Source organism: Electrophorus electricus, chromosome 6 (assembly GCF_041902795.1).
Source record: "Electrophorus electricus isolate QZ-2024a chromosome 6, ASM4190279v1, whole genome shotgun sequence".
Lineage (NCBI taxonomy): Eukaryota > Metazoa > Chordata > Actinopteri > Gymnotiformes > Gymnotidae > Electrophorus > Electrophorus electricus.
This window is the reverse complement of record NC_137502.1, coordinates 26464255-26489214: the sequence shown is the minus strand read 5'-3', so window position 1 is coordinate 26489214 and position 24960 is coordinate 26464255. Positions and strand designations below refer to the sequence as shown.

At 49.7% G+C, this 24960-nt stretch overlaps 1 protein-coding gene across 10 annotated transcripts; it reads right to left on the bottom strand.

Moving 5' to 3' along the window:
* Nucleotides 1-1219: 1219 nt before the first annotated feature.
* On the bottom strand, nucleotides 1220-24734 carry cskl (c-src tyrosine kinase-like). Of its 10 annotated transcripts, none has more exons than XM_081716162.1 (14): nucleotides 24578-24734; nucleotides 11029-11115; nucleotides 10468-10581; nucleotides 8162-8274; nucleotides 6135-6354; nucleotides 5137-5230; nucleotides 4924-4989; nucleotides 4712-4811; nucleotides 4369-4459; nucleotides 4083-4156; nucleotides 3800-3995; nucleotides 3531-3617; nucleotides 2563-2741; nucleotides 1220-1687 (listed from the first exon to the last, which is right to left on the bottom strand). In XM_081716162.1, the coding sequence occupies exons 2-14, from the start codon at nucleotides 11041-11043 to the stop codon at nucleotides 1549-1551; spliced, it is 1488 nt and encodes a 495-aa protein (XP_081572288.1). In that variant the 5' UTR covers nucleotides 11044-11115; nucleotides 24578-24734; the 3' UTR covers nucleotides 1220-1548. The 10 variants fall into 10 exon arrangements, 9 of the variants coding, with proteins under 9 accessions (XP_081572288.1, XP_081572291.1, XP_081572290.1 ...); XM_081716165.1 differs by lacking the exon at nucleotides 24578-24734 and adding an exon at nucleotides 18357-19448; XM_081716164.1 differs by lacking the exon at nucleotides 24578-24734 and adding an exon at nucleotides 15073-15295.
* Nucleotides 24735-24960: the final 226 nt, after the last annotated feature.

Sequence of the window (24960 nt, the reverse complement as noted above, 5' to 3'; positions counted from 1 at the left end):
AAACCTCGTGCATGTCTGTTAATGTCTGATAATACGTGTCTGACGATGCCTGATAACCTAACGTGTGTCTGACTGTTTAATATCCAATTCAAATCATCCCTAAGTTGAAGCCAAGAGTGTCAAACTGGGTCTTTTGGTCTCCGCAGGGCCATAGGCATGTCCCTGGAGATGGACATGTCCCCGTTCCGTGGAAACAGTCCCATCTGGGCAAATAGTTACATCCAACACCGATTGACACTCCTGGAAGAGAAGGTATTCGTGCAGACACACACACATTAAAGGGTCAGTCCGTTCTGTCGATTGCTACCGGACTGGCCGACTGTGGCTCATGGTGCTGCCACCACCTCCACTGCACTGGCATCTCGAGATGCGTTTCCATCGCACCTCGCACACGGCAGGCGAGCAGCTCCAAGCTAGTCCACCGAAATAAAGCTCCCACAGGCACGCTTCCTCTGCATGCCAAACACCCCTCCCCTCGCCGGCTTGCCTGGCGAGCGCACACGCATCTCTGCGCCTTCGACAGCCCGTGAGCGTCGAGAGGGGGGTTACCAGCACCACCTGCCCGGATCTGCATGAAGCTCCAAGCTCATCCCCACCGAAGGAACTCCCCCCGGTACTGAACGGCAGCAGCCTGATTGGCTGTTATAAATGCTATATTAGGAACACTTTTCTGATCGAAAACCCTGTGGCCCAGTTTTGGTGATTTTGGGTCTCACGATGAGCAAGCAGGGAGAGAGCCTCCCCTCCTGTAACCGTGGTGACGTAGATGGAGGTGAAGATGCGCACAGAGGGCAGCGGGTGTGGGGAGGAGGTCGCAGGCTCAGCGTGGAGAGACGGGTTTTTTAACCCAGTAATATTTTTTCCCCTTTTGTTTCCTGTCCGCTGCTTTCAGCCACCTCCTACATCTCTCACAAACATGCACACACACACACACACACACACACACACACACACACACACAAGATTATTTTTGAAAACTACTGGTGATTAATTGGAAATTCTGTCATATTGGTGTATACAAGCATCTATACTACTGTGCAAGTTATGCCAGTTTGACTGTGGCTATTACCGCTGCCTGTGGCTGTTACTGGATTGCAGTCTTTGCTACACATATACGGAAACAGATGTGAATTGGTCACCAATTCCATTTAAGGGCATGTTTAGAAAAAATAAAATAAAATGTAAAAATGCACATTTACATGCACACACACACTCCATATTTCAGATGGAATGGTTTATTTGTAATAATGGTAGCATAATAAAACAATAAACACTGAAAGAACTGACAATAATACAAGGCTTCTCTCTCTCTCTCTCCCCCCCCCTTCTCCCACTCAGGTGAGACATCGCGCACGCACACTCCAGTCTCGTAGTCATGAGTTGTCTTTGTTTTCTTGCCATTGTAAGTTTGTTTTTCTTCGTCTTTTTCCTTCAGTCCTTTAAATATATTTTAATATAAAAGAAAGACTCGTCCATGTCCTGACCTGTCCCGCACCCCAAGGGTTCATGGGAGAATTGTGTGCCCTGTTTTGGCTGGCGCGGTTGAGCTCAGATGGGAACTGCACGTGTAAAAGTGTGTGTGTGTGTGTGTGTGTGTGTGTGTGTGTACGTGCATCTGTGTGCGTGTTGGTGTGTGCAGTGTTCCAGATCTTTGCTGTTATTCCTGACGTTGACAGACAGACCTATTCTGGAGGGAGATGATACAAGCAAACATACAAATTGACAACAAGAACAACTGGTTTAAAAAAGGCATTTAAAAAACAAAAAAACACACCCACAAACAAATAAACAACAACAACAACAACAACAAAAATCAAACAAAAGCTAAACGAGTGTGTGGCAGCGGAAACGAGACACATCAATTCTGCCATCTGGAGGCACTTTGGCACAGAGCAAACACCTCTCTCTCTCTCTCTCTCACACACACACACACACACACACACACACACACACACACACACACACACACACACACCCACCCACACCCAAGCACACTTCACATGCACACACACTACTGAGGGGAGGGATGAAGCCAGAACCTGTGCCACATTACACCAGATGAAGAGAGAAGTCTGAAGGTGAGTGAGTGAGAGAGAGAGAGAGAGAGAGAGAGAGAGAGAGAGAAGCATCTGACAAAACACTGGAGAGAAGGCCAGCCTTCCCCTCATTAATGTCATGCTGAAAGGGACAGAGTGACAGGAGAGAGAGCGAGCGAGCAAGCGAGAGAGAGAGAGAGAGAAAGAATGGGATAGGAAGACAGCAAGAAAGCCATCGCCATTTTGTTATGGAGAAAGAACCGAAAAAGCAAGGTAAAACAAAACAAAAACAAACAAAAAAAGGCGTTCATGCGCGCACATGCACACGTGTTTATTAAAGTCCTCCTTACGGAAGCTGCTGCGCGGGTCCAGATGAAAAGTCCCCCCCCCCAAAAAAAAATCCAATGAGAGAGAGACGGAGGGGAAACTCCGAAGCCCATTGGTTCAAGGTCTGTTCTCAGCTCCTCCTCCCCCGCCTCCTACGCATAACCGTGTGGCGTGGCCCCGCCCGGGGGGTGGAGCTTACAGGTAGAGTTCTTTGGCCCGGATATGCTGCAGTTTCTCGCGCAGCGTGCGGAAGGAGGGCCGCGTGGCCGGCTCCAGGCCCCAGCACTGCTTCATGAGGTCGTAGACCACGGCGGGGCAGCCGTCCGGCGGGTCCATCTTGTAGCCCCGCTCCACCCTCGGCACCACCTCCTTCAGTGGCTGCAGACAGACGGCGGCGGCCACATTTTACTCAACGAACGACCTCAACACGATTTTACAGTGTTCCGCTGTCAGAGGTTTGTAGCGCGAAGCAATGATCTCTCACACGCGTCCGTGGGGGAATGGCTGTGTATAACCGCTGGCGGAAAACCGGCGCTGTGATGGCGTTCGTGCTCCAGAAATGTCAACGCAAACGTCGTTATTTACGTCACGGCCGGTAGCGAGCAGCTTCCGTTAGCTAGCCGACATGCAGACGCAGCAGCTCTGATGGTTGGCACGACAAACAAAACCGCACGACGAGAATTTATGGCGCGGAGCACGCGCGACGGAGAAGCGATCGACAAGCAGATCGCATCACGGCCCACGCCGTTCAACCGAGGGCCGGTAGCGTAATCGCAAGTAAACGAGACTATACACAAGCCACCTATTCTCCAGTACGGTGCTGTTACGGCGTTAATTTAACGGTATATTACAGTTTCTAAAAAATATAAAAATTATACACTGTGGAAGTCTCTAGGGGGTAATTTTTACATTGTCTAACTTAAAAATAAACAAACAAGTAAAGAAGGACTACCTGAATGCTATTTTCCCTTATCTTAAGAAAACCCACCAAAACACTGACCCTAAATCATTAACACTTATGAGACTTAATAAAAGGCAGCGCACTTGAAATCGTAATTCATTGATTGCCCTCTAGTGGCCATACCAAACAGCACCACACAAAATATGGTGTTTTTGGACATTTTAATAAGGCAAACTGATATCTAGCTAAAAGAGAAGGTCTCTTACGATTCTGGGGTAAGGCACGCGGCCGAAGGAGTAGATCTCCCAGAGCAGGACGCCGTAACTCCACACATCGGACTTGGTGGAAAACCTCTGTGTGAACAAATGCACAAGCCAAGCAGTCTTAGCGACGTAGCTCCGCAGACCTGCAGGGGATGTATGTGCGTAGCTGGCTCAGCGGTGCTGGTTACACAAAATGTTCTTCCTTTAAATTGACTTAGACGGTGAAGAGCGGTTTAGCGTTGGCACTCCCCCTCCCCCAGGGATCCAGTCACCTTCTCTCGAAGCGCCTCAGGGGATGTCCATTTGACAGGCAGCTTGGCCGTGTCCTGTGTGGACGAGGCCTCCTTGGTGAGGCCGAAGTCGCTGACCTTGGCGATGTTGTCCTCGGAGACGAGCACGTTGCGCGCCGCCAGGTCGCGGTGCACGAAGTTGTTGTTCTCGAGGTACTCCATCGCCTCGCAAACGTCGCTGCAGAGAGGGCAACACAGAGGGGTGAGGACGCGGCCACGTGGCTTCGAGACCACAGACAGGACAGTCATGAGGAGCAGGACTCACAGAGAGAACTTGAGCAGGCACTCCCCGCCCAGCACGGTGCGGCCCCGCGAACGAAGATAGTCCACTAGACTGCCCTGTTACACACACACCCACACCCACGCACGAATGCACGCACGCACGCACGCAGGAAGTCTGGTTAGGGCTGAGTATTCATTTGATATCTCTGCATCCCTGGGATGTGATCAGCACTCTGATTACAGGTGGAAAAAGACAGTCAGAAAAAGAGATGCAAGAAGGAAGGGAGAGGTAGAGAGACTGGGACACACACACACACACACATACTCACCTTGGCCATGTACTCCGTGACAATGAAGAGGCTTCCATGTTCCTCCACGATCACACCCAGCAACTGCACCAGGTTAGTGTGTCTGAGCTGCCTACACAGAGCACAACACACATCACACTCACAGGGTAGGGGCAGGTAACGTGTGGTAAGTTTTGGGGTAGGAAAAAGGTAACTAATAAGGGGATCGGTAAGGGTGGGGGGGGGTGGCGATATGCGGTGTAGACAGAGAAAGGCGGTAGTTCATGGGTGGGGGATCTGATTTTCAGATCTGAGGTAAAGGCAGGTTAAGGTCGGGTCAGACAGGAGGCAGACGAATGACTGAGGTTAAGGTCAGGGGTCTCACGTCATGACGGAAGCCTCGGCAATGAAGGCCTGTGCTGTGGCGTCGTGTTTGATGCACTTCACCGCTACCTTGGTCCCTCTGTAGTCTCCCACCATTACATCTGGGAGAGAATAAACATACACCCACACACATATGCATTGCATTTGGGTCTAACAAGAATAAATGTAGGATGATCTCTCTCTCTCTCACACACACACAAGAATCAAACGTACCTCCAAACTCTCCTTTACCGATGGTCTGAATGAGTTTCAGGTCCTTCCTGTTCAGAGCCCAGCCACCTGCGGGGTGACAGATGTGTGTGTGTGGTGAAGCCATGTGTGGTGTATGAGGTTTGGGCATTTGGGTTCTGTTGTGTGAAGGGGGTTGGGGGGAGTGGGGGCTCAGCACGCTGCCGTGTAATTGGAAGGAAGGAAGTGGTCACTTACTGCGAGAGAACTCGTCCTGTGCTGCCACGGTTCCCTCCATCAGTTTGGGCTTGATCAGGCGAGTACACAGACCGTCGGCATCTTTGGTGTAATGCTAACGCACGCGCGCACACACACACACACACACACACACACACACACACACACACACACACACACACTCTTATCCAGACACATTTATCCCTGGAAATGAAACTGGCCTCCCATGCCAGCTAACATGCTGTTCTCCTTGTTCTCCCAGGGGAGACGGGCACTAGAAACGCAGGATCCACTTTCCCTCAAACTGAAACAGCAAACGCGCAGGAGATTTCATTCCTCTGCGGTGCTGCCACTGTTCAGTACCAGCCAACAGGGGGCAGTACAGGACCAGTCCTCGGAGCCATGCCCACATGCAGGCTTCCACACGCTCCACACTGAGACATACAACATTCCACTCAAGCTATCCTTACGCAATGCGCTGCACATGGATTAACAGGAGCTGTGCTTTGTGACTGGGGACTTTGTGTGCGAGAAAGAAATGGAAGGAAATGAACTAAAGAAAAACAAATGAGGTTTTTTTAAGGAGTGAAAAACCTTAGAAAATAAAAAGGTGCCGTCAACAAGATTCCAAAAAACCACATGCATGCACGTGCGCACAGAGTTTACTGTGGCAGTAATTAGAAGCGTGTGAGGGGCAGTCACAGACAGCAGTGGTGGAGATGAGAAGAAACTCAACAAAGAATGCGTGGAATTCTGCTATCGGCCGATCAGGTCAAGGTCAAGCACAACACGCACGCACGCACATGCAGATGCGCACATGCCCTTTCTAGGCACGGCAGGTTCTGGCTTAAACAGCCTAAGTGAACTTGTGCTCCAACCTGCCCTTGTACGCACACAGACCCTCAGACAAAGGGGAGCTCACTCAACTCCACACACACTCCTCCCTAACGGCAACCGTGTCGAACCGGCATCTCCACGGCCCCCGACCTTTAACCCAGCCCTGCCCCGCCCCTACTCACTTCCACAAGCTGCATGAGGTTCTCGAAGTACTCCTCCTCGTCGATGGAGAGCTTGCCGTTGTGGTAGATTATGCGGTAGTGCTCCACCTTGCCCTCGCAGCTCATGCACAGCGTGTAGTCGCCAGGGTAGTTGGTGCTCTCACGCACCAGGAACAGGCCCGTCTCGGGTGGGTACAGCAGCCGCTCTGCCTGGTCCCGCGTGATCTTGCCGTGGAACCATCTAGAAAGGTGGAGGAGTGAGAGGCCGAGACGTGGTCAGGGAAGGACAGAAAGGTTATGAAGCTGGAACGTGACGTGTTGGTCTCAGAGTCAGCTGTATGTGTTCCTGCAGGGCAGATGAGTGAGTGTGTGCGTGCGTGAGTGAGTGTGTGTGTCCACCAGGTCGTCTGGCCTGGGGCATCTTTAAGCCTGTCAGGCCGGGCGGTGATGCCTCAGCCTGCCAGAAAGCAGCTGGCTCGAAACAAACGTTCTGCTCTTCATAATGTCACACACACACACACACACAGGATGGCAGTTTTAGCAGCGTGAACAGCTACTTCTCTCAAATCTCCAGAGGACCATACGACAAAACTCTCCGTAATAATGCCAGTGCAGCCACACGCGTGTGATGCACAGGACGCCTTCCTCACACTCACTCGGTTCTTTCTTCGGGCCTGTCGCCGAAGAAGCCATGCGAGGTTTCCATGGAGGGCGGCCGGAATGTTTGGATGCCACGGAAACGGCAGAAGCTTTTGATTATGACATCACTGCTGGAATGACCCTTAGTCTAGTTACAATGGCGCTCATTGTTGGGTAATTAAAGCTTGAGAGTCGCTCTGTGGTCGTGTGTGTGTGTGTGCACGTCCTGCAGGAGCTGCTCAGACACTGAACGCTCTGTGGAAAGCTGCTTACTGCAGGCTGGACTTGATTAGGTTAGTATGGCAGCAGTTCGTAAGGCCGCAGCTAATCTGTGAGCCAGCAGTGTGCTATATTACACAAACGCACACAGAGAGAGAGAGAGAGAGAGAGAGAGAGAGAGAGAGAGAGAGAGAGAGAGAGAGAGAGAGAGAGAGAGAGAGAGAGAGAGAGAGAGAGAGAGAGAGAGAGAGAGAGAGAGAGAGAGAGAGAGATAAGGATACCAAAGGTTAAAGTACGTTTAGTTTCATACACTGTTTTTTCATGGTATACTCAGAATAAACTCTTCCCTTATTCACGCTCCCTCCACTCCTTGCATGGTGACCCCAGCAAATCTTCCTGATGATGTCCATGTTGACCCCTCAGAAAACATGACTGACTGAGCTTACAAAGACCTGACGAGACCAGAGGAGTGCAGCTGAGCATGCTGGGACACGCGAAAGCACACACACATGCGCCAAGACAGCTATATCTCAAAGGGACTGCCCATTTGCACAATCACCAGCCATGGCCCTCTCCGCCCCTCCCCCTTGACCCACCCCCTCCAGCACACAGCCAGCCAATCCAGGCCACACCCAGCGCCTGCTCAGGCTGACCAAGGACGAGAGAAGACCAGCGCTCCTGGCTGTCCTGGATGGTAACCGAACCCCTCTGATCCTGGATCAGCCTCCAGTCACATTTGGGGCAGGAGCCCATGTGCACGAGTTCCCTCCGCCTCAGACAGCTCCGAACGCCCGAGTTCACACCTGTTTTGGGTGCGTGGTCACATCCATATCTTCAGCCCACCTAGAAAAGCTGGCCTAAGTGTGGCCTGCACTACAAAACTGATCTGCTATGTTTTGCCCTTGGCCCCTCCCCGTGTGGGCTGGCCTGGTTAAGACGTGTGGTCTATACACAAGCAGAGGTTTAATCCCCTCTAACGGGAGATCAGAGCAAGAGAGGACAGAGAGAGAGAGAGAGGACAGAGAGAGAGGACAGAAAGAGAGAGAGAGAGAGAGAGCGCAGCACGAGTGTGCGTGAAACTAAACTGAGTGAGAGACAGAGAGAGCATGAGTATGTTCGACTGACCTGTGTGTATGTGTATTCAACTGAGGCGAGTGAGTGAGAAGAGTGTGTGTGTGTGCTCCACTTACGGCATCAGGCTCAACTTGCTCCCTGATTTCACCCCCTGCCGCTTCTGGACGTAGTTGGCCGGGATTGTGCCCTCCTGGCCCGCCGTGTTCTTGGCTTTGTACCAGTTTGGGTCCTGCAGGAGCATGCATGTACAATAAACCAAAACACAGCACCTCAAATCGGCTAGCCAATCAAACATGACCGCGGTTAGAACGAGTCGATGAGCTTCAGAGTACATTCACCAGCCACTGCCCTGAAAACAAGTGTGTGGTGTGATTACACAGCATGCGCTGGGTCCAACGCACGTGTATGACAACTGCCCGGTTACAGCCTGCACGGTTCCCGGGGGCAGAGTTCAGTAGCTCCTTTCTGCCCCCACACATCATTGGTCAGTTTCTGACTGCAGGGTTAGAACAGCTGGTTTGACCGCTGAGGTATGACACCCTGTCATATCCAGACAACAGCATCCCTGTAGCCAAACACACCGACCACTTAGAAATGGTGAGCTAATGTCCAGTGCACTACGACCCGTATGTGCGCTATGAGGCAGTCCTGCTAAAGTGGGCTGTGCACGTGTGTGGGTCAGCCAGGCTGGGACTGGATGCTGCTAACAGCCGTGAAGCCACAGTACGCAAGCTGACTGTTTATGAGGCTGCTTGTGTGCTCAAAGTGTCGTAGACGTGCACAAGTTCAGAGTCAGAATGAGAGTGGAGGTTTGGTTCTGCAGTTGAAGCCAAAAGTTTACACACGCCTAGACTAAAGACAAACTGGGTTCTTTTTAAAAAAAATTTATTACACACGTTTCATGTGTCCATACACTTCGTTTGGCACTTGCTTTGATTACAAAAGAGGTCGTTTTAAAACAAATCAATCTGATTTTTCCCCTTTAAATCTCCACGTTTTCAGTGTGTCAAACCTGACTGGCTTATTAAACAGCATGGAAGATTTCAGAGACTGAGGTGATGTTTAGAAGTTCCTCACTGTCAGACGTTAGCAGATAAATTCAGAGTTGCTGCACCTGCGGTCGTATTGGGTGCATCTTGCCACTGTCACCATGGGAACACCCACGCAGTTCGGCCAAAAGCGCAGACCCCTGTGGACCCTCACCAGTCCAGAGCCTCTTCAGGAGCAGCTTCCAAACAACCGAAGGTACCGTGAGCATCTCAAACAAACGCATGCAAATCTAAAAATCTCAGCTCCTTCAGGAACAAGGCTCAGACGCCAACACCCACGCAGCTGGACACCGAGACAGACGTAAAGGAGCCGGTGATGTCCAGCTGGAAGTGTCTCCTCCAGTTCCTGACGGACTGCCCTGCGAGAAAGAACCCTCATCAGGACAAAGAGCTGGCCTTTTAGAGGCCTGTTCTCTGCTCAGATGTGGGGAAAAAACAGAACTCACGTGTCATAACGATCGGCAGATGAAGCTTTCAACCCAGAGGACGAGGCTCCGGTTGGACATGAGACAAAAGAAAATGGCTGTGCTCTGATTTTCCTTTTCTTCCATCCGGCATGTTACAGAAGGCCCTTAATGACGACAAACGGGTACAAATATTCACTTCATCCCATCAGACGACCGAACAGATAAGGGATGTGTTTTATGCATGCTGTCTTAAACAGGGGCTTTTTTGCTATACTGTTGTTTTATGTTGTTGTTGAAAGTTATAGGAACTAAGTGGAATGAGAAAAGGCTTGTGGGAGGAGTCATGTCTCCAGTGCCATGCTGGAACAGCCCGAGGGAGGAGGATTATGTGGAAACACTGAAGGAACAGCCAGGAAGCGGAGTCGCCCAGCAGGGCAGGACAGCGGTCCGGAGCGTCTCTCCCAAGCCGTGACGAAACGGCTTAAAGATGATGAAGTTGAAGTACATGAATCCTACTGGGAAACGCATGGGCCGCACTGGGAAACGTGTGGACTAAATGGGCAAGGAAGCCCAGGAACCCAAACCGAGGTCCATCTGTTCAGGCAGGAGGCATGGACAAAAGAGGAGGTACACACACACACACACACACACACACACACACACACACACACACACACACACACACACACACACACACACACACACACACACACACACACACACACACACACACACACACACACACGACTCACAGTCATTAAAAGGCAATACCACCAAATATTAACTACATTTTTTGACCCACTGAAAATCTGACTTGTCTTACGGACACAGTCTTAAAGTTTAGAACCCAACTTGTAAAATGGACTTGTAAAAATGGAGCTGAAATGTCCTTCGCTTGGGTGTATTTATACCTTTGGCTTCAACTGTATGTACCGTGTTTCCCTGCTTACCCCCCCCCCCCGTTACCTTGGTGACGCCGATGATGGTGAGGACATCTCCTTTGCAGAAGGGCAGGTCCTGCTCTGTAGCACCTGGGAAGTTATACTTGGCCACACACTCCGTGCCTGCTGGCCATGCTGTCTGCAGCAGGAAGGAGGGGCAGAGCCAATCCGTTAGTCTGGACCCACCTCTAACCCGCCAAGATTCCCTGCTATTGGTGGGCGGGGCCAGAAGATGGTAGGCCATTTCAGCATTCACTCATGCTCCCGCCAGCCAAGCAACTGTACGCCATGTGCCGTAAACAAAATGCCGGACCTCGTAAATTGGGCGTCGCCGGCTGAGCGGCAGTGAAGAGGCAGAATTCTGCGGCCATTACAAATATAGAATCTCCCGCAAGTGTTAAAGCGCTCCCTTAGACATGCAACACCAGCCATCACGGAGACAGCAGGTGATCCCTGGCTCACGGCCCTCCTTTAGAACAACGGATGTGAAGGGAGTGTGTGTGCTGCCGTTCAGCAGTGAGGCGTGAACAGCCCTTCCTCAGGAAGTGTAAGGGGTGAGTGTGTGCGCGCGTGCGTGCGTACCTACCTGTAGACCAGACATTGTGAGTGTGGGAAGGGGGCGTGGCTGCAATCTTCTTAGGTGGGTGTCACAGATTAACGGGTATCATCAGAGCTGAGGAGAAACACACACACACACACACACACACTAAAACCTGGCACCTACACCACTTTTCCAAAATACAGTCCAGCCTAATTCATGAGTCATATAAAGAAAGACCAAGACAGTGCAGAATGATTAACTCACCACCACAGACAGACACAGGGACACAGGGATGATTAAAAGGACACGCATATCTGAAATAGTCCAGATGATGAGAAGCCACGCTCAGAAATGGAGGAGAAATGTGAACATAGGGCTTGGGACGGCCAGTTTAGCCCCTCCCACAACACCCATGCCCCAGTGCATCCTGGGGGTGGAGCAAGGGGGCAGAGCCAGGGGTCCTTTCCCACTGAGAACAGGAAGTGAAAGTCAGAATGAACTGAACCCCCAGAGGGGGTAGAAGAGCCTGACACAGACTTTCCGTCACGAAACCTTCAGACGTGTGTGTGAGAGAGAGACGGAGTAGCAATAAGACTATTTGCATTACATAAGAGCCACTTTCTCCCTTTGATTTGATGATAAAGTTTGATCTTTTAGTAAACCTGTTAAACACATGGAAATAGAGGTGGAGGACTCCTATAGACTGGCCAGACTCCAGGAGACAGAGAAGATGCCAGAGCAGACAAGTCGAAACCAGAGAACTCTGAAGTGACTGAGGATTTGAGAGACAGCTCAGCATAAAAGATGCACAGCCCCAGCTGGTACTTGTTCAGCACAGCAGGGCAGAGGCTCGCTCCGCACAGCACAGCACAGCAGGGCAGAGACTCGCTCCGCACAGCACAGCACAGCAGGGCAGAGACTCGCTCCGCACAGCACAGCACAGCAGGGCAGAGACTCGCTCCGCACAGCAGGGCAGAGACTCGCTCCGCACAGCACAGCACAGCAGGGCAGAGACTTGCTCCGCACAGCACAGTGTCCTGACACACACAAGGCTTTGCTGCTCGAGTAGAACATTATACCTCAGCACCGTTGGATCAGTATGGACTTTTTAAAAAAATAAATAATTAAAAAAATGTGTGTTTGATGCTTATGAATCATTTGCAGTGGGACAGTTATGACTGTATAACACTGAATTGATTAATATGTTTCTGAAAGTGCAGGTTTAAGCTGCGAAACACTAATGTAATGTGTTTCATTGCCTAAAAAGTAGAGAAATCACTCAACCTCTACGGAGGACATGGCGTGAGCGCCAGGAATGACTGCTGGCTACAGCAAAAAGAACTCAATAAATACAAGTGCTGTGTAGCAGCCATTACAGCAGATGGGTTGCTGTGAGAGAATCATTTGATGAGTTGTAGCCTAGTTTTACAAAAACACCAACACACTAGTACATTTCTATGACGAGCAATAAAGATGAAACAAACGTGAAAAAGTCTGATAATTATCAGACTTTTTCAGGTTGAATTCACTCGGTGAGCTGTGACATGGCAGGTTTCTGGTTGGTTAATCAAATAAATACTATTGGCTGATTGCTGAAATAAACGTTTGCTGTGGCCCAAATGTCACGCGTGTGTGCATGCACACAAATACACACAGGCAGGAGGGATCATCCTCGTGTTTCTGGTGCAAAAACAGGAAGTGCTATAATTGCATATTACTGCAAAAGACAGAAACCAAATATAGAGCTGAGCTCCCACCAGTGTGTGCGTGTGATGGTAAAGTAGCCTCAATGTGGCAGTTACAGCAGAAGCAACGCTCCAAAATAAGTGCAGAACTTACAGAAACGTGACTGTAGCGAGGGTGATGACACACCTGCCTCCAGAGTGCTACAGACACACAATTACTTCAACACCCCCCCGGCAAGTTGTACTCAGGTCGGGATAAGCAGGTGAGAAGATACAGAAGAGCAGAACGGATCCGGCTGATTCTCCTACGAAGGCTTTTCGTTGAAACATCTGGCTTCGTCTGGAAACACCACGCCGTCAGCACCTTCTCAGGCCTGCCATCGTCCTCTGTACAGCATCAGTACCACGGGGGCTGACCACCCCCCCTGCACTCCATCATTGCCGTGGCAACCGGTAACATGAGCCTCTAAACGTTCCATGCTTCTAAACGACAGTCATTATAGCCGCCTCCTCCTCGCTTTTCTGACGCCGCTGCGGCCATGTCTCACCGTGCTGAGCGGGGCTTGGGCCCCTGGGTGGGACGAGATGAGGTACCTGAAAGGGCTCGACTAGCAGTTGACCTTGAGACCCGACACGCCGGTGCAAAGAACGCAGGGAGTGCGCGCTTTTGTAAGCAGTGGTAACAGCTCATCAAAATGGCAAGAACGACGTCAGGAAGAAACCAACCGATATGGCGGAAACGCCCCACTGCGAACGAACGTGTTTACAAAACACAGTTAAAAACAAAACAAAACAAAAACAACTGGTTCGTGTCGGACTTTGACCAGACTACAGTTCAGTGGGACTGGGGCCATTGGCGCGTCTGTATCGCGTGTTCTAGTATGGGTGTATGTCGGGGAGAAAAAAAAAGCACGACCAAATCCATAAGGACCGCAAGTGACTCAAACTTTGCCAGAAGTGACAGCCACGGCCATCGTGGACGGCGCGACTGTGCAGACGTCTCCGTCTCAGTGCCTGCACAAACAGCCTCTAATTAGGCTCCTAATTAGAGTAGAAACTCCAGAAGCTTCCGGAGGAGGACCACGTGCCCTTTGACCTCTCCCAGGAACAGAGACACAGACACACACACAGCGTCTCTCTCGGTTAGTCTTTGTTTATATGAGTTTGTATGTTATGTGACCATCTTACGGTTAGCATTAGAAATACAGGATTATGTACAATGCACACAACCTCCCAGCGACCAAAAGTTACAACCTCTGTGTGAAAACCACGGCCTTAAACGATACCGTTGCCATTCCAAATTAATCAAACCTGGTGTTTCTCCTCATAAGTACTTCACTGACAGTGTTTTAAAGTCCGTGCACACCAAAAGTTTCATGTTTCACTACATCAGCGCTAGTGTGAGTCAACCTGCAGCTGGAGGGCGTGTACACGGAACGGCCAGGCCAAATCTTGCCGCCCCTGGCACCATTACACTTACGGAGCCTCTATACAAAAAAGTGTTGGGTCATCTCCATGGAAGAAATCCTCACTAGAACAAAAACCTACTGTTTGGTCACACAGTGATCTGGTTGTAATTAGGCAGCATGTGTGATGTAAAACGTGCCATTCTTAAAGTGAGCACAAATCTTTCACCTGAAGGCTCCTGCACTGCTCTGGCCCGGTTACCGTTACTGGCAACCAGACTTGTTCTCAGACTACAAGAGCTGAGAGAACTCTCCTTTTCCTTGGTGTGGTTCGACCCACCATGCATATGGAACGTTTCCAGGCCCTTTAAGATTTACCTCATGTTGGAATGTTTCAGACTTGTCTTAAGATGGATTCCACGTGTTTGTTTTCCGTAGTTTACACACAATACAATGACACCGAACTCCCCCCCCCCCCCCCCCCCCCGAGTGAGATCGCCGAGAACGTGAAACCACCAAGAGTCTCCTAGATCTGGCCAGCCAGGTAAAGTGAGCTAACGGGGGGACGAGGGTCCCTGGTTAGCCAGGTAACCAAGAAACCACTTGTCCCTGTGGTTGACAACCAGCTCCTTTGTGGAGATGGGAGAGACCGTGACACAACATCTGACTACACGCATGCCAAACCTCAGCACCCCTGAGAATACACACCAGACTAAGAATGGGGAGTGCATCTGTCTGAATGCTGAGCGCAGCAGAGATGACCACACATGCACACACTTATACAGCACGGACAGCTTCTCAAGACCAACGCACTCACAGCTCAGGGAGAGAGTGCGAGACAAAAGGAGAAAAAGAGACAGATGGCAGGAGAAAGGGAGTGAGACACAGACGCTGATGAGGCTTTCCAATTCTCTCTCTCTCCCTCTCTCTCTCTCTCATCCACACACACTCTCCATCACCCACTCAGCTCAAGACAAACATGCCTTTATTCCACTCACAGCTGGACATCTTGAGGAAAACAGAGGACAATTTCCTCATGTGTCTGAGATGTCACGTTGTGGTTTGGAGCCTCTCTCTGGCATGTCCATATCCATGTCTCCCTTGCTGACCTCTGGACAGGAGTTGCCGTCTCTGAGGAGCTCCGGGTGGTGTCGGGCGGTGCGCCTCCTCCCCCAACAGCGCGCCAGTCTTGCTGTATGCTTCAATGCCTGCTCCCTTCATCCGTACACTCACCCCCCCCCCCCCAAACTGTGTTTTCTCCCCATGTCTCTAAAATGGTTGGGTCCATCTGCTGTTCCACAAACCTGAGTCTACCCCACCGGAAAAAAAAGGTGCGGGGGGGGGGGGGGGGGAGCGGTCACCTGCATATTACCTCTGGGAAACCATACAGAAACGTTGAAGTTGTCTGGTTGAGCACCTAAACCTGGCACCTGGGGACGGGCCACTGGAAGCCTTCAGGGCAGTGATCTCATCAGACCACACTCTGCTGGCCTTATCCAGCAGTATGGAGCAACCGTTCCACATTAGTCGCACTGTGCCTCGACTCTGAGCATCTGCCTTTGGTGTTGGACGCGTCACAACAGAGAACGTCGGCCCGCGTGCCCGGATTACGCCGTCCCGGGTGTCTACCTGATGACCCCTGTGAAGGGCGGAGCGGTATAATTACATGTTAACATCCTGACGTAAACGTTAGCGTGAAAACGTTGTCCGCGCTGTGACGCCTTTGGTATCCAATACACCCTCTTCACCCTGCAGTGTAGCGTGTGACTCCAGAACCCAGAAGGACAGGGTGGTTCTCTACAACGGCTGGGAGTTATACACCACTCTGACCAACCACCCCCTGGGACAAACACGCCGCACCTCACGTCACACCTGCACAGGGCGCAATACCTGCAAGCTCAGAATAGCTTCACAAAAGCAGAGCACCACCTACCTCAGCCAAGCTTCTCCACCCCGGGCTGGGGGACATGGGTATTTATAGCCTCCACACGCTGAGGCACTAGGGATGGTGCGTGTGTGCAGAGTTCCTACATTACTGGGACACTGCGTGCATATGTGCAGGTAAGATTTTTAGGGGGCGCGGAGGATAGTCTGGAAGGTGGAGACGGCGCGGAGACGACAGCAGACAAGCAGGAGAGCGTGAGATGGAGTTCACCAAGTATGTATGCCAGAAGAAGGCACTGAACCGCGTAAAGGGATTTGAGGGAAAGAATAGCCATGCACGAGAGAGAGAGAGAGAGAGAGAGAGAGAGAGAGAGAGAGAGAGAGAGAGAGGAGAGAGTGTGAGAGTGTGAGAGGTGATGCTGGGCGAGTGTTAGCCATAAAGACACAAAGGCAGACAGCAAAGACAGAATATAAAAGAATATGAGAAAGCTGAAACAGTTTAAATAGGTTTAAAACAATGACAGCCCTGACTTCCTCATAATCTGTGACTTCCACATAATTTGTGTACAGCGATGGGCCTGGCGCTACCTGTCAGTTGTCAGCAGTGCCACACCCACACACAGACACACACACACACACACACACACACACACACACACACACACACTTTACAATGTCTGGCATCTCTGCTAGCATCAGCCAGTACCTGCGGTGAAGGGAGCGTCCTGCCTCTAACCTCTAACACACACCTGTCACTAAACACGGGAAGCATTTAAATGAGAGAGAGCAGGCGGTGGGGGAGCCTCCAGGACTTTGACGAGAACCCACAGCTGAGTGGCACCCGGGGAAAAGTGTGCGTTACTCCATCTATGTTCACCTTTGAACTCTGATGCGTCTCGGACCCAGCGGCACTCATTTACATTTACGGAATTTAGCCGACGCCTTTATCCAAAGCGACAATTATGACTGAGTACAACTTCAGCAAATGAGGGTTAAGGGCCTTGCTCAGGAGCCCAACAGCAAGGAGTACAAACCAGCAACCTTCCAATTACAAGGTAAGTACCTTCACTGCTGAGCTACCACTGCCCACACACACCAGCATTTGCGCGCGCACACACACACGGCAGAGGTGGCAAAACTGAAGAGTGTGTTCTCCGGGAACTTAGACTCATTATTGTCACAAATACATGGAAACCATCAGCTAAGTAAGTAAATAAACTGAGTGAGAAACAGAGAACACTCTAGATGAGTAAGTAGAGTTAGGATGTGGAGCAAGAGATGTGCGGAGGTTCAAAACTGTCCTGAAGTACACGAGGTTTCCAGAGAGACAGGACGTCTCCCACAGACGTCCTTCATCAGATGCGTGGGAAACGTTCAAAAGCAAAATTCAGAAGCACTTTGATTGCACAGCAAAAAACCTTGTGTGCTTGACTACAGTTTTTAATCTCTCTAACACTCAGTTCAATGGTGCCTCACTGGCATAAGAAATCCTTACACTTTTATTGACAAATGTCTTGCTATATGCTACAAAAAGAAAAAAAGAAAGCGCTCGGATGGGTCCAGCACAAGTCAGAGGTGTAGCAGTGATGGACGAGACGGCGTGGCCAGGGAAAGCAGACGGACGCGCGGCGCGGCTAATCTGATACCAGGTCGCTGGATACTGCCAAGTCATTTAACAGCAACCTAAAGCAGAGTGGAGGTCCAACCTACTGAACAGACAGGACCCTCCGTAACTTCAGTCCATTATCTGTGCAGCAGGACGAGCGGTGTGGTCTTCTCCTGAGCGGTAAGTGCCAGCGCTTTACCCGGACGTTTTGTCTTTTAGCAGACGGGTTGAGTGAGGTGTGCCTGCAGGCGGGACACACAAAATATGTGCAGAGCACTGCGTTTCCCAGGCTAGAATCAGGAAACACTGGTTCAGCTAAATTTAGCACAAAATGTTAACGCGATAAGGAACTTGTGGCCTCAAAGCATGTAACAAGGAATTCCACTCCTCACCAAGAAACATGCATGTCTTTAGTAAATGTAAATGTCATTATAACAAAGTGTGCATTATGGCAAGATACAATGCATTTCCCATTCAGTTTCATCTGAAGCCCCTTCCTACTGTAGACACCTAAAAGAAAAAACAACCAACTACAACAGTGTTTTTAATGATAAGATGCTATAGAGCAAATCTTAAGATCACAGTCTGACGAACAAACCAGTTAAGTAGAACGCAGCGACAGGTACCTATAAATAAATTACAAAAATTCCATTCCAAATTTTAGAAGAACATTTCAAGATTGCCACACCAAACTGAAATGTACGTCTGGGTGGTTTTATCCTCATCTTGACCCATGTACAAAGAGCAAACCACAACGTGCTAATCCCAAAGCCGTCCTGATCTTTAGCTCACCGCCGATGCTGCCGAGGTGCTCAAGTCGGGTATGCGCCTGTGTCGGCTCTTATGCGCCAGTCATGTCAAATTTTATTTTAAAAGTCAGAAAGCTACATCCACCTGACGCTGTTAACACAGGTCTCACGGATCAGCCTGAATTAAGGTCACTGTTATGAACTCATCTGAGAAAGTGAGCGAGCGAGAGAGAGAGAGCGCACGTGTTGTTCACACACAGGCGTGCTTCTTGGCAATGCTGGTGCAAAAGCTATTTGCAGCTCTGCAATATCAGCATCTGCGGTTCTGCACAAAAACAAAGCAATGAAAACAAACAGGGAAGAGAAAACGTGTCAGGCGAGCAGACGAGAGACGACCCAGGTCTCAGCGGGTGGACACGCACCAGACAGAGACTGATGGTTTTCATCACACATTCCTCATCACGGGATCTTTCGAGCTATTACGCATTTGAGCCGTTACAGAACATCGGTCCGATGAGGCAGTGCGCTGCCTAATTATGAAAATGTCACCTGAGAGCCAAAACTCAAATACGGGCAGTCTTCTGATGCACGTTCTAAACCTGCTCTGAAGAACTTCATTACTTCCTGACTACGTGTTCTGGAGGCAGGATAGCTGCTATATACACTTTAGGTTGGGCTGTGTGTTACCCTTAAAAGAAAATTCTATTAAACCAAGGGCCACCGTCAGTAGAAGCACAGAGCGAGTTGCACAATGGGCTGGATAAATGAAGATCAGCCAACCCGTTTCCAAGGTCAACAATAAAAAAAAATGTACCATGAGACTGCTTGAGGGCTGTACGATATATTGTTGATTGTTATCATAATACTTGCCTTTGCAATACAGACACAACAAAAGTGCAGTTGAGACCACAGGCTCCATACTCAGAACTGGGGCAAACCTGTCTGCAAAATTCTCCTGACCTGTGGCACGTCAGTGTGAATTCTCTAAAGGTTTTTAACTGCTTTAAGGCTTTGCCGCAAGCAGCTCTCGCACGCAGGGATGTGGACAGTGAGCAGATTCACTTTGCATTCTTATTTCCATTTTTTGTGTGTGTGAGTTGTGTGAGTTCTTTTAGTCTGTTTTTTTCTCAGGGTGTTGGATCTCAAAGGACCTCCTACCAGGGCCCAAACCAACCACAGCAAAATCTTAATTTCTTTAAAAAGATGTCTTGGGTGAAAATAAGCTGCGATTCTTTCATGTTCCGGTTTCAGTAATTGCTCTCTCTCTAGAGATGGCACAATATCGGTTTTCCTGGTACTTATCTGATACTGCCATCTTGCATTTGAATGTTGCATGATACGGATCTGATATTTTTTCATTAAAAACCACCGTGGAACTGTAGTATAGTTGTTTGGAGGAACTGTGTTATGTGAGATGTATTATATGCTATTTTACATGTCATGCATGAATATGATGGGCAAAATAAATAAATCTAAAACAAATAAACAAATCTTTGTTTACAAGACTCATTTGTTTTCTTCCATTGTCTTAGTGTCAGCGTCTCTCTCAGTAAGACGATGACGAAGGCAGTAACCATCACCCGAGTGTCGGGCAGCTTTACTGTGCACATCAGCACTCGCACACTCTGGCTGTCTCACTCACTCACTCATTCCTCAAATGCACACTATAGTTCACCTGCGTTATAGTATAGTTCACTCAATGCAACTGTAATTCCACATCAACTTAACAATCATATAACTGTTCGTGTGAATTTTAAGCGTAAATCACTATTCTACTTCACGGTCAAACTGGCAACGTCCTCGTTTGTTTTGTTTGTTTGTTTTTTTTATAAAGAAAAGCTTAACAAACAAATCCCCGTCGATCACAGATATAGCAGTGAACATATAAACGCTATTTTTCTTGTTTAAATGCTCACTAGAAGGTACGTAGCCTGTTCCTCACACTCAATTATTAAAATGACAGCTATAGAAACCACACTTGTGAGTGCATGGAAATTTGCGTTTAAACATACTAGTTTTTAATGGGAAGAAAACGCTATAGTTAAACTCTACAGGGGTGTACAAACTGTATAAACTCAAAGTAGCCCAGCTGCCTTCATATGACCTGCTAAAACCAACCTGGCTGTTACCACAAACGCTACTGTCCTATTGGTGTTGCTATCGAATCGGTTTCCTTAAAAATGTATTCAGATCTCTGATGCAGCATTTTTGCCAATATAAGCCTGCTTCTGATACGCGATAATCGATCGGTGTCATCTCTTGCTCTCTCCCGTGGTCCCATCTAAGTGACTGGTCTCTCTCATGTTCTGGTATGTGTCCGACGTCTTGTCTCTCAGTGACTGACATATCTAGTGAAACATCCACCCACTCTCTTACTAACTGAGCTCTCTAATGTGTCTGCATCTCTCGAGTATAAAGGCACTATAGATTTTGGATCAGCAGTGTTGGTTTTCAACAGAACTACCAAGATGAACACCACCCCACCAGTAAAGACAGGATGGCTAGAGAAATCTGCCACAGAGGAATCCATTTAAAAAGTGCAGACTTGTAGTTATCACAGTAACCGATCGCAGACGGCAGACACGCCTGTAAGCGGCTTGGTTCTCTCTTTTCCAGTCGCTCAGGTAGTGCAGCTTAGCCAAACTCACGCCAGCCAAAGACCTGAGATAACAGGTGTGATGGTGATGGCGTGCCGCCCTCAACGTCCCAAAGGCTCGGAGAAGGAAACGCCCCTCGGCAGGTGTGCAGGAGAATATCTAAAACTCATTATTCAAATTAGACGCTAAGAACATGAGGACAGAGATTTGAATATCGCTCTCGGTCACAAACAGGTCACTCTGTAGTCCATGTTAAAATACCTTGGAAGAAGGATGGGAGTCAACCTTCGGGGGGGGGGGGTTGACCTCTGTCTCTATGTTTGTTTTGGCACAAGAATTCATGACTTCAGAAGGTTCCAAAGCTTGTAATAAGAGGGCGATTCTAGTAATCTCTGCAGGAGTAGCATTAAAAAAACAACACACAACATGAATAAAGTTTCCCTGACCACAGGACACAGGCCATGCACACACAAACATGCACCGTTTTGTTACAAAGATCAATTTGTGCAGTCTTCCATGGGCAAGCATCTTTGGTCGTGTGTCTTTAGTTTTTCTACAGTGCAGCGGTCTGTGTCGTCTGAAAATCAGAGGCAGACGGATCAGATCCGTGTGTACGTGTGCACGCGCGCGTCGTGTGCCACCAGATAACTGAACGAAATCATTCAAACTGCAGCAAGGCTGGACGTGCGACTCAACACACAAACACTCAAAGGCTGGATGGGCCATGGCCAGATGGAGGCAGACCGCTGATGTCTTGCCCCCGACGGCATCTCACAATAGCCCCATTCTATTGCACACATGCATGATCATGTAGGCACTCCACACAAACAAAGGCGTACACAATCATGCATGCGCACACACGCATGCATATACACACACACACACACACACACACACAGCTGCAGAGAGAAAGAACAGGAAGAGAGGTTATGTCTGGCTGCCTGCTGAATGCTCTTGTCTCGGTACAATGATCATTTAAACTTACATCGGGCACTTGTGGATGTGGGTGGAGACTGTCTAACAGCTAGAAGCTGTGGAGCTTACCAAAGCTTTGGGCTAAACTGAACAAAAGTATGTGTAAGGGGTATTACAGACGCTGATGTAATTAATAACGCTGAAATAATGTAATGGATCATTCACTTATTATCTCATATCCTGGAAAAGACGCGCCGAGTTACGTGTCCGTCTTCGGTGTCTCTAACTCTGAGTGCCATGTTTCAACACAACAAAGACTCCGGAGCTTTTTCTCCACTTGAGATGTTTATATCTAAGAGTTTTAAACCTCAAAAGGTCACAGTCAGAAGGCGACCACAAAACCAGGGACTGCTGCTGTTGGCAGAGCTTCCCAAAAGCATGACTGGGTTTACCAGTGGCCACGCGGGCAAGGTGTGGGTGGAACAGCCAGAACGAGGGCACCTGCAAGATGATGGCTCGTCTTACACCTAGTGCCAGGCGGGCACATGTACACAAACGAACTGGATGTGCAGAAAGACACGCGAGGGGACGGGTGTGGGTGCAGGAGGGTGACGTTGGGTGAGGTCATCCGATGTCTTTTACATCCGCTTCTAAATCCGAGGATACCACAAGCCGGCAGAGGGCTGACAGGTGAGGCTGACATGACCACCGAATGTCCAACCGGAAACGCGAAGCCCACAGGTGTGTACGTCACCGACACGTTTCTTTCCCTGACCAGTAACAAACCACATTAAATCAGCAGTACAGACGTCCCTAAAGTGAGGAAAAAAAACAAAAAAACAAGAGGCCTCCATCACAAATCACTCAGTCTGGCTGTATATCGACAGGGTGCAGCAGATCTGGGTGAATAATTCATTGGCATGTTGTCTTCCAGATGCCGTTACGTTGCTACAGTGCATTATACAGCCGGACTAACATCGAGCGAAGGGCGGGGTACTTCACGGAGGTACTTCAGAGGAGAGCCAGCCCGAAAGACAAGCATAACAAACAGAAGAGAACTGAGCACAGCAGAAGAGTGTAACACTTATACATTGTTTTCACTGTTGCGTTGGAATATTTTTACTTCAAGTGAAAGAATGGGCTTAAGCTGTAGCATTGGAGCCCAGGGGACAAACCAGGGTCAAGCACCAGGGTCAAGCACCAGGGTCAAGGGCACGACTGAGACAGCAGGAATCCGCCAGGCACACTCAAGCACGTAACCTTAGTCTGACCACGTCAAATCTGCCTTTGGTGTGTGGATGCACTTAAAACAAACTCTAGATGCAACACTCAGGGTTTCTGATGAAGACCGAAGAGTTTTCGTCTACAAGGCCAAAACAGTCACAAACGTAAGCATAAGTTATACTTGCCCCACTCCGCTAAGCCAGCCTACATATCAGAGGTGGTATCTGGACCTTGCACTGTCACAAGCTTAATGCATCACCTCGCTGGCTTAAAACTCACCACATTAAACCATGATGAATTAGGAGCAGCAGCCGAGCCGACACTTCGCAGACACTAGCCTGCAAGCACCAGGTGGAGCCTGGGGGCTTGGCACGAGGACGCAGACGCAACATACGGACCCTTCGCGTGCTGCCGTCTGGCCCTTTGGACTCCTCGGGGAATACATACAAGCATGCCATAAAAACCAGATCATGTCTTTTTCTGCACGCTGCCAATAACCCAGCGCGTCGATTCACAATGCCTTGGTTAAGCCAGCCGCTTGCGCGGAAAAGGTCCGGTAGACCTCGAGTAATTTTTGGCCGAGCAAGTACTTCCGCTCGGCAATCGCGTCGCGTAGGGAAAAGAGAGGGGAAGCGCGGTCGTCTCCTGCGATTATTTAAAGACAATTCTCCGGATATAGAGGCAGAGAGAGAGAACAGAGTCGCTGCGTTTACGGCAACGTCTGGCAACAAGCGTTGCTGCGTACCTTCAAAACGCGAAAGACGTGGTAGGCAACAGCAACCAAACGCCTCCATTAGACACGTGACCGGCTGAGGCTCGTTCAAACGCACTCCCGTTACCGGGATGAAGAGTGTGACCTCGTTTTACACACACTGCAATGACGGACCACCAGAATAACGGCGTGGTAACAAACGCGGCTAACATGATGGCCCAAGGAGACTAAACTAAACACAGAGCAAAAGCTGGTGGTTCCGAGACGCCCGTTCAGACGGTAGCACGCAGAGAGCTGTTACCTCCAGCCCAGCCCAGCCCGTCCGCCTGGACTTCAGCGGTGGTTCCGCAGACCACGCACACACTGCGTCCAGTGCTAACGTTATGCACGCTTCCTCTGGGAAGCTGGGAAACCCGCCATTTACATGACATTGCGAGCATCGGGTCTCCACATCCCGCTCGCAGGACCTGAGGGTCGATCGTACTGCTGATGCTGCAGGGGAACTTCACACAGACACATGGCTGTCCAAGCGTAGCTAACGAACTACAGCGTCACCCCGAGCCTTCAGCCTCCCCCCTGAACAAAAACCTCCAAGCCCATAATAAGCCCCGAAAGACGCCTCAGGAAAACGGGCCGTTGGACTGAACCGCGGTGACTAGCCGGGACGCTAAAGACGCGGAGAACACGCTCTGCCTTCTCCTGAGCCCCAAACTGTAGTCTTTCGGCTGTGAGCGACAGCGCTGCAGACACGGTCGCGTGAGAGCGCGCGCGGCGGCGCGAGACTTGCACGCTGCACGGCTGGCCGTCGGAACTCACCTCTCCGTGGTTGTTAAACGTGTCTGCGTCCAAGACTGTGTATCCAGTTTCTAGATTCTGTTAACATCCAGTGTGACGCCGCGGTCGCACACTCGCCCAGGCCCGGGGGAAAGGAAATGGTCTCCGCTTCGCCCAGGCTCTCACCACGCATGCGCATACTCATGCCACACCACGGTGTCAGTGGGGATGTTCTTCAGAAACCTTTGTCATTCATTTGTTATTTATTATTATTATTATTATTATTATTATTTAATAAACGGTGCATTGCCACAGTGCAAATTCAACACGGATCACCCTTGTCCTTGTTACATGTAGAAAGAATGAAACACCCTCTCGATGTTGTTCGGCACTGGTTAATCGCGCCACCTGCTGGGCACCGTGGA

Coding starts and splice junctions, on each gene's coding strand:
- cskl (XM_081716162.1), bottom strand. Junction 4,460..4,711: donor GCCGAGGCTTCCGTCATGAC/GTGAGACCCCTG, acceptor TGCTCTGTGTAG/GCAGCTCAGACACACTAACC. Junction 4,157..4,368: donor TCACGGAGTACATGGCCAAG/GTGAGTATGTGT, acceptor TGTGTGTAACAG/GGCAGTCTAGTGGACTATCT.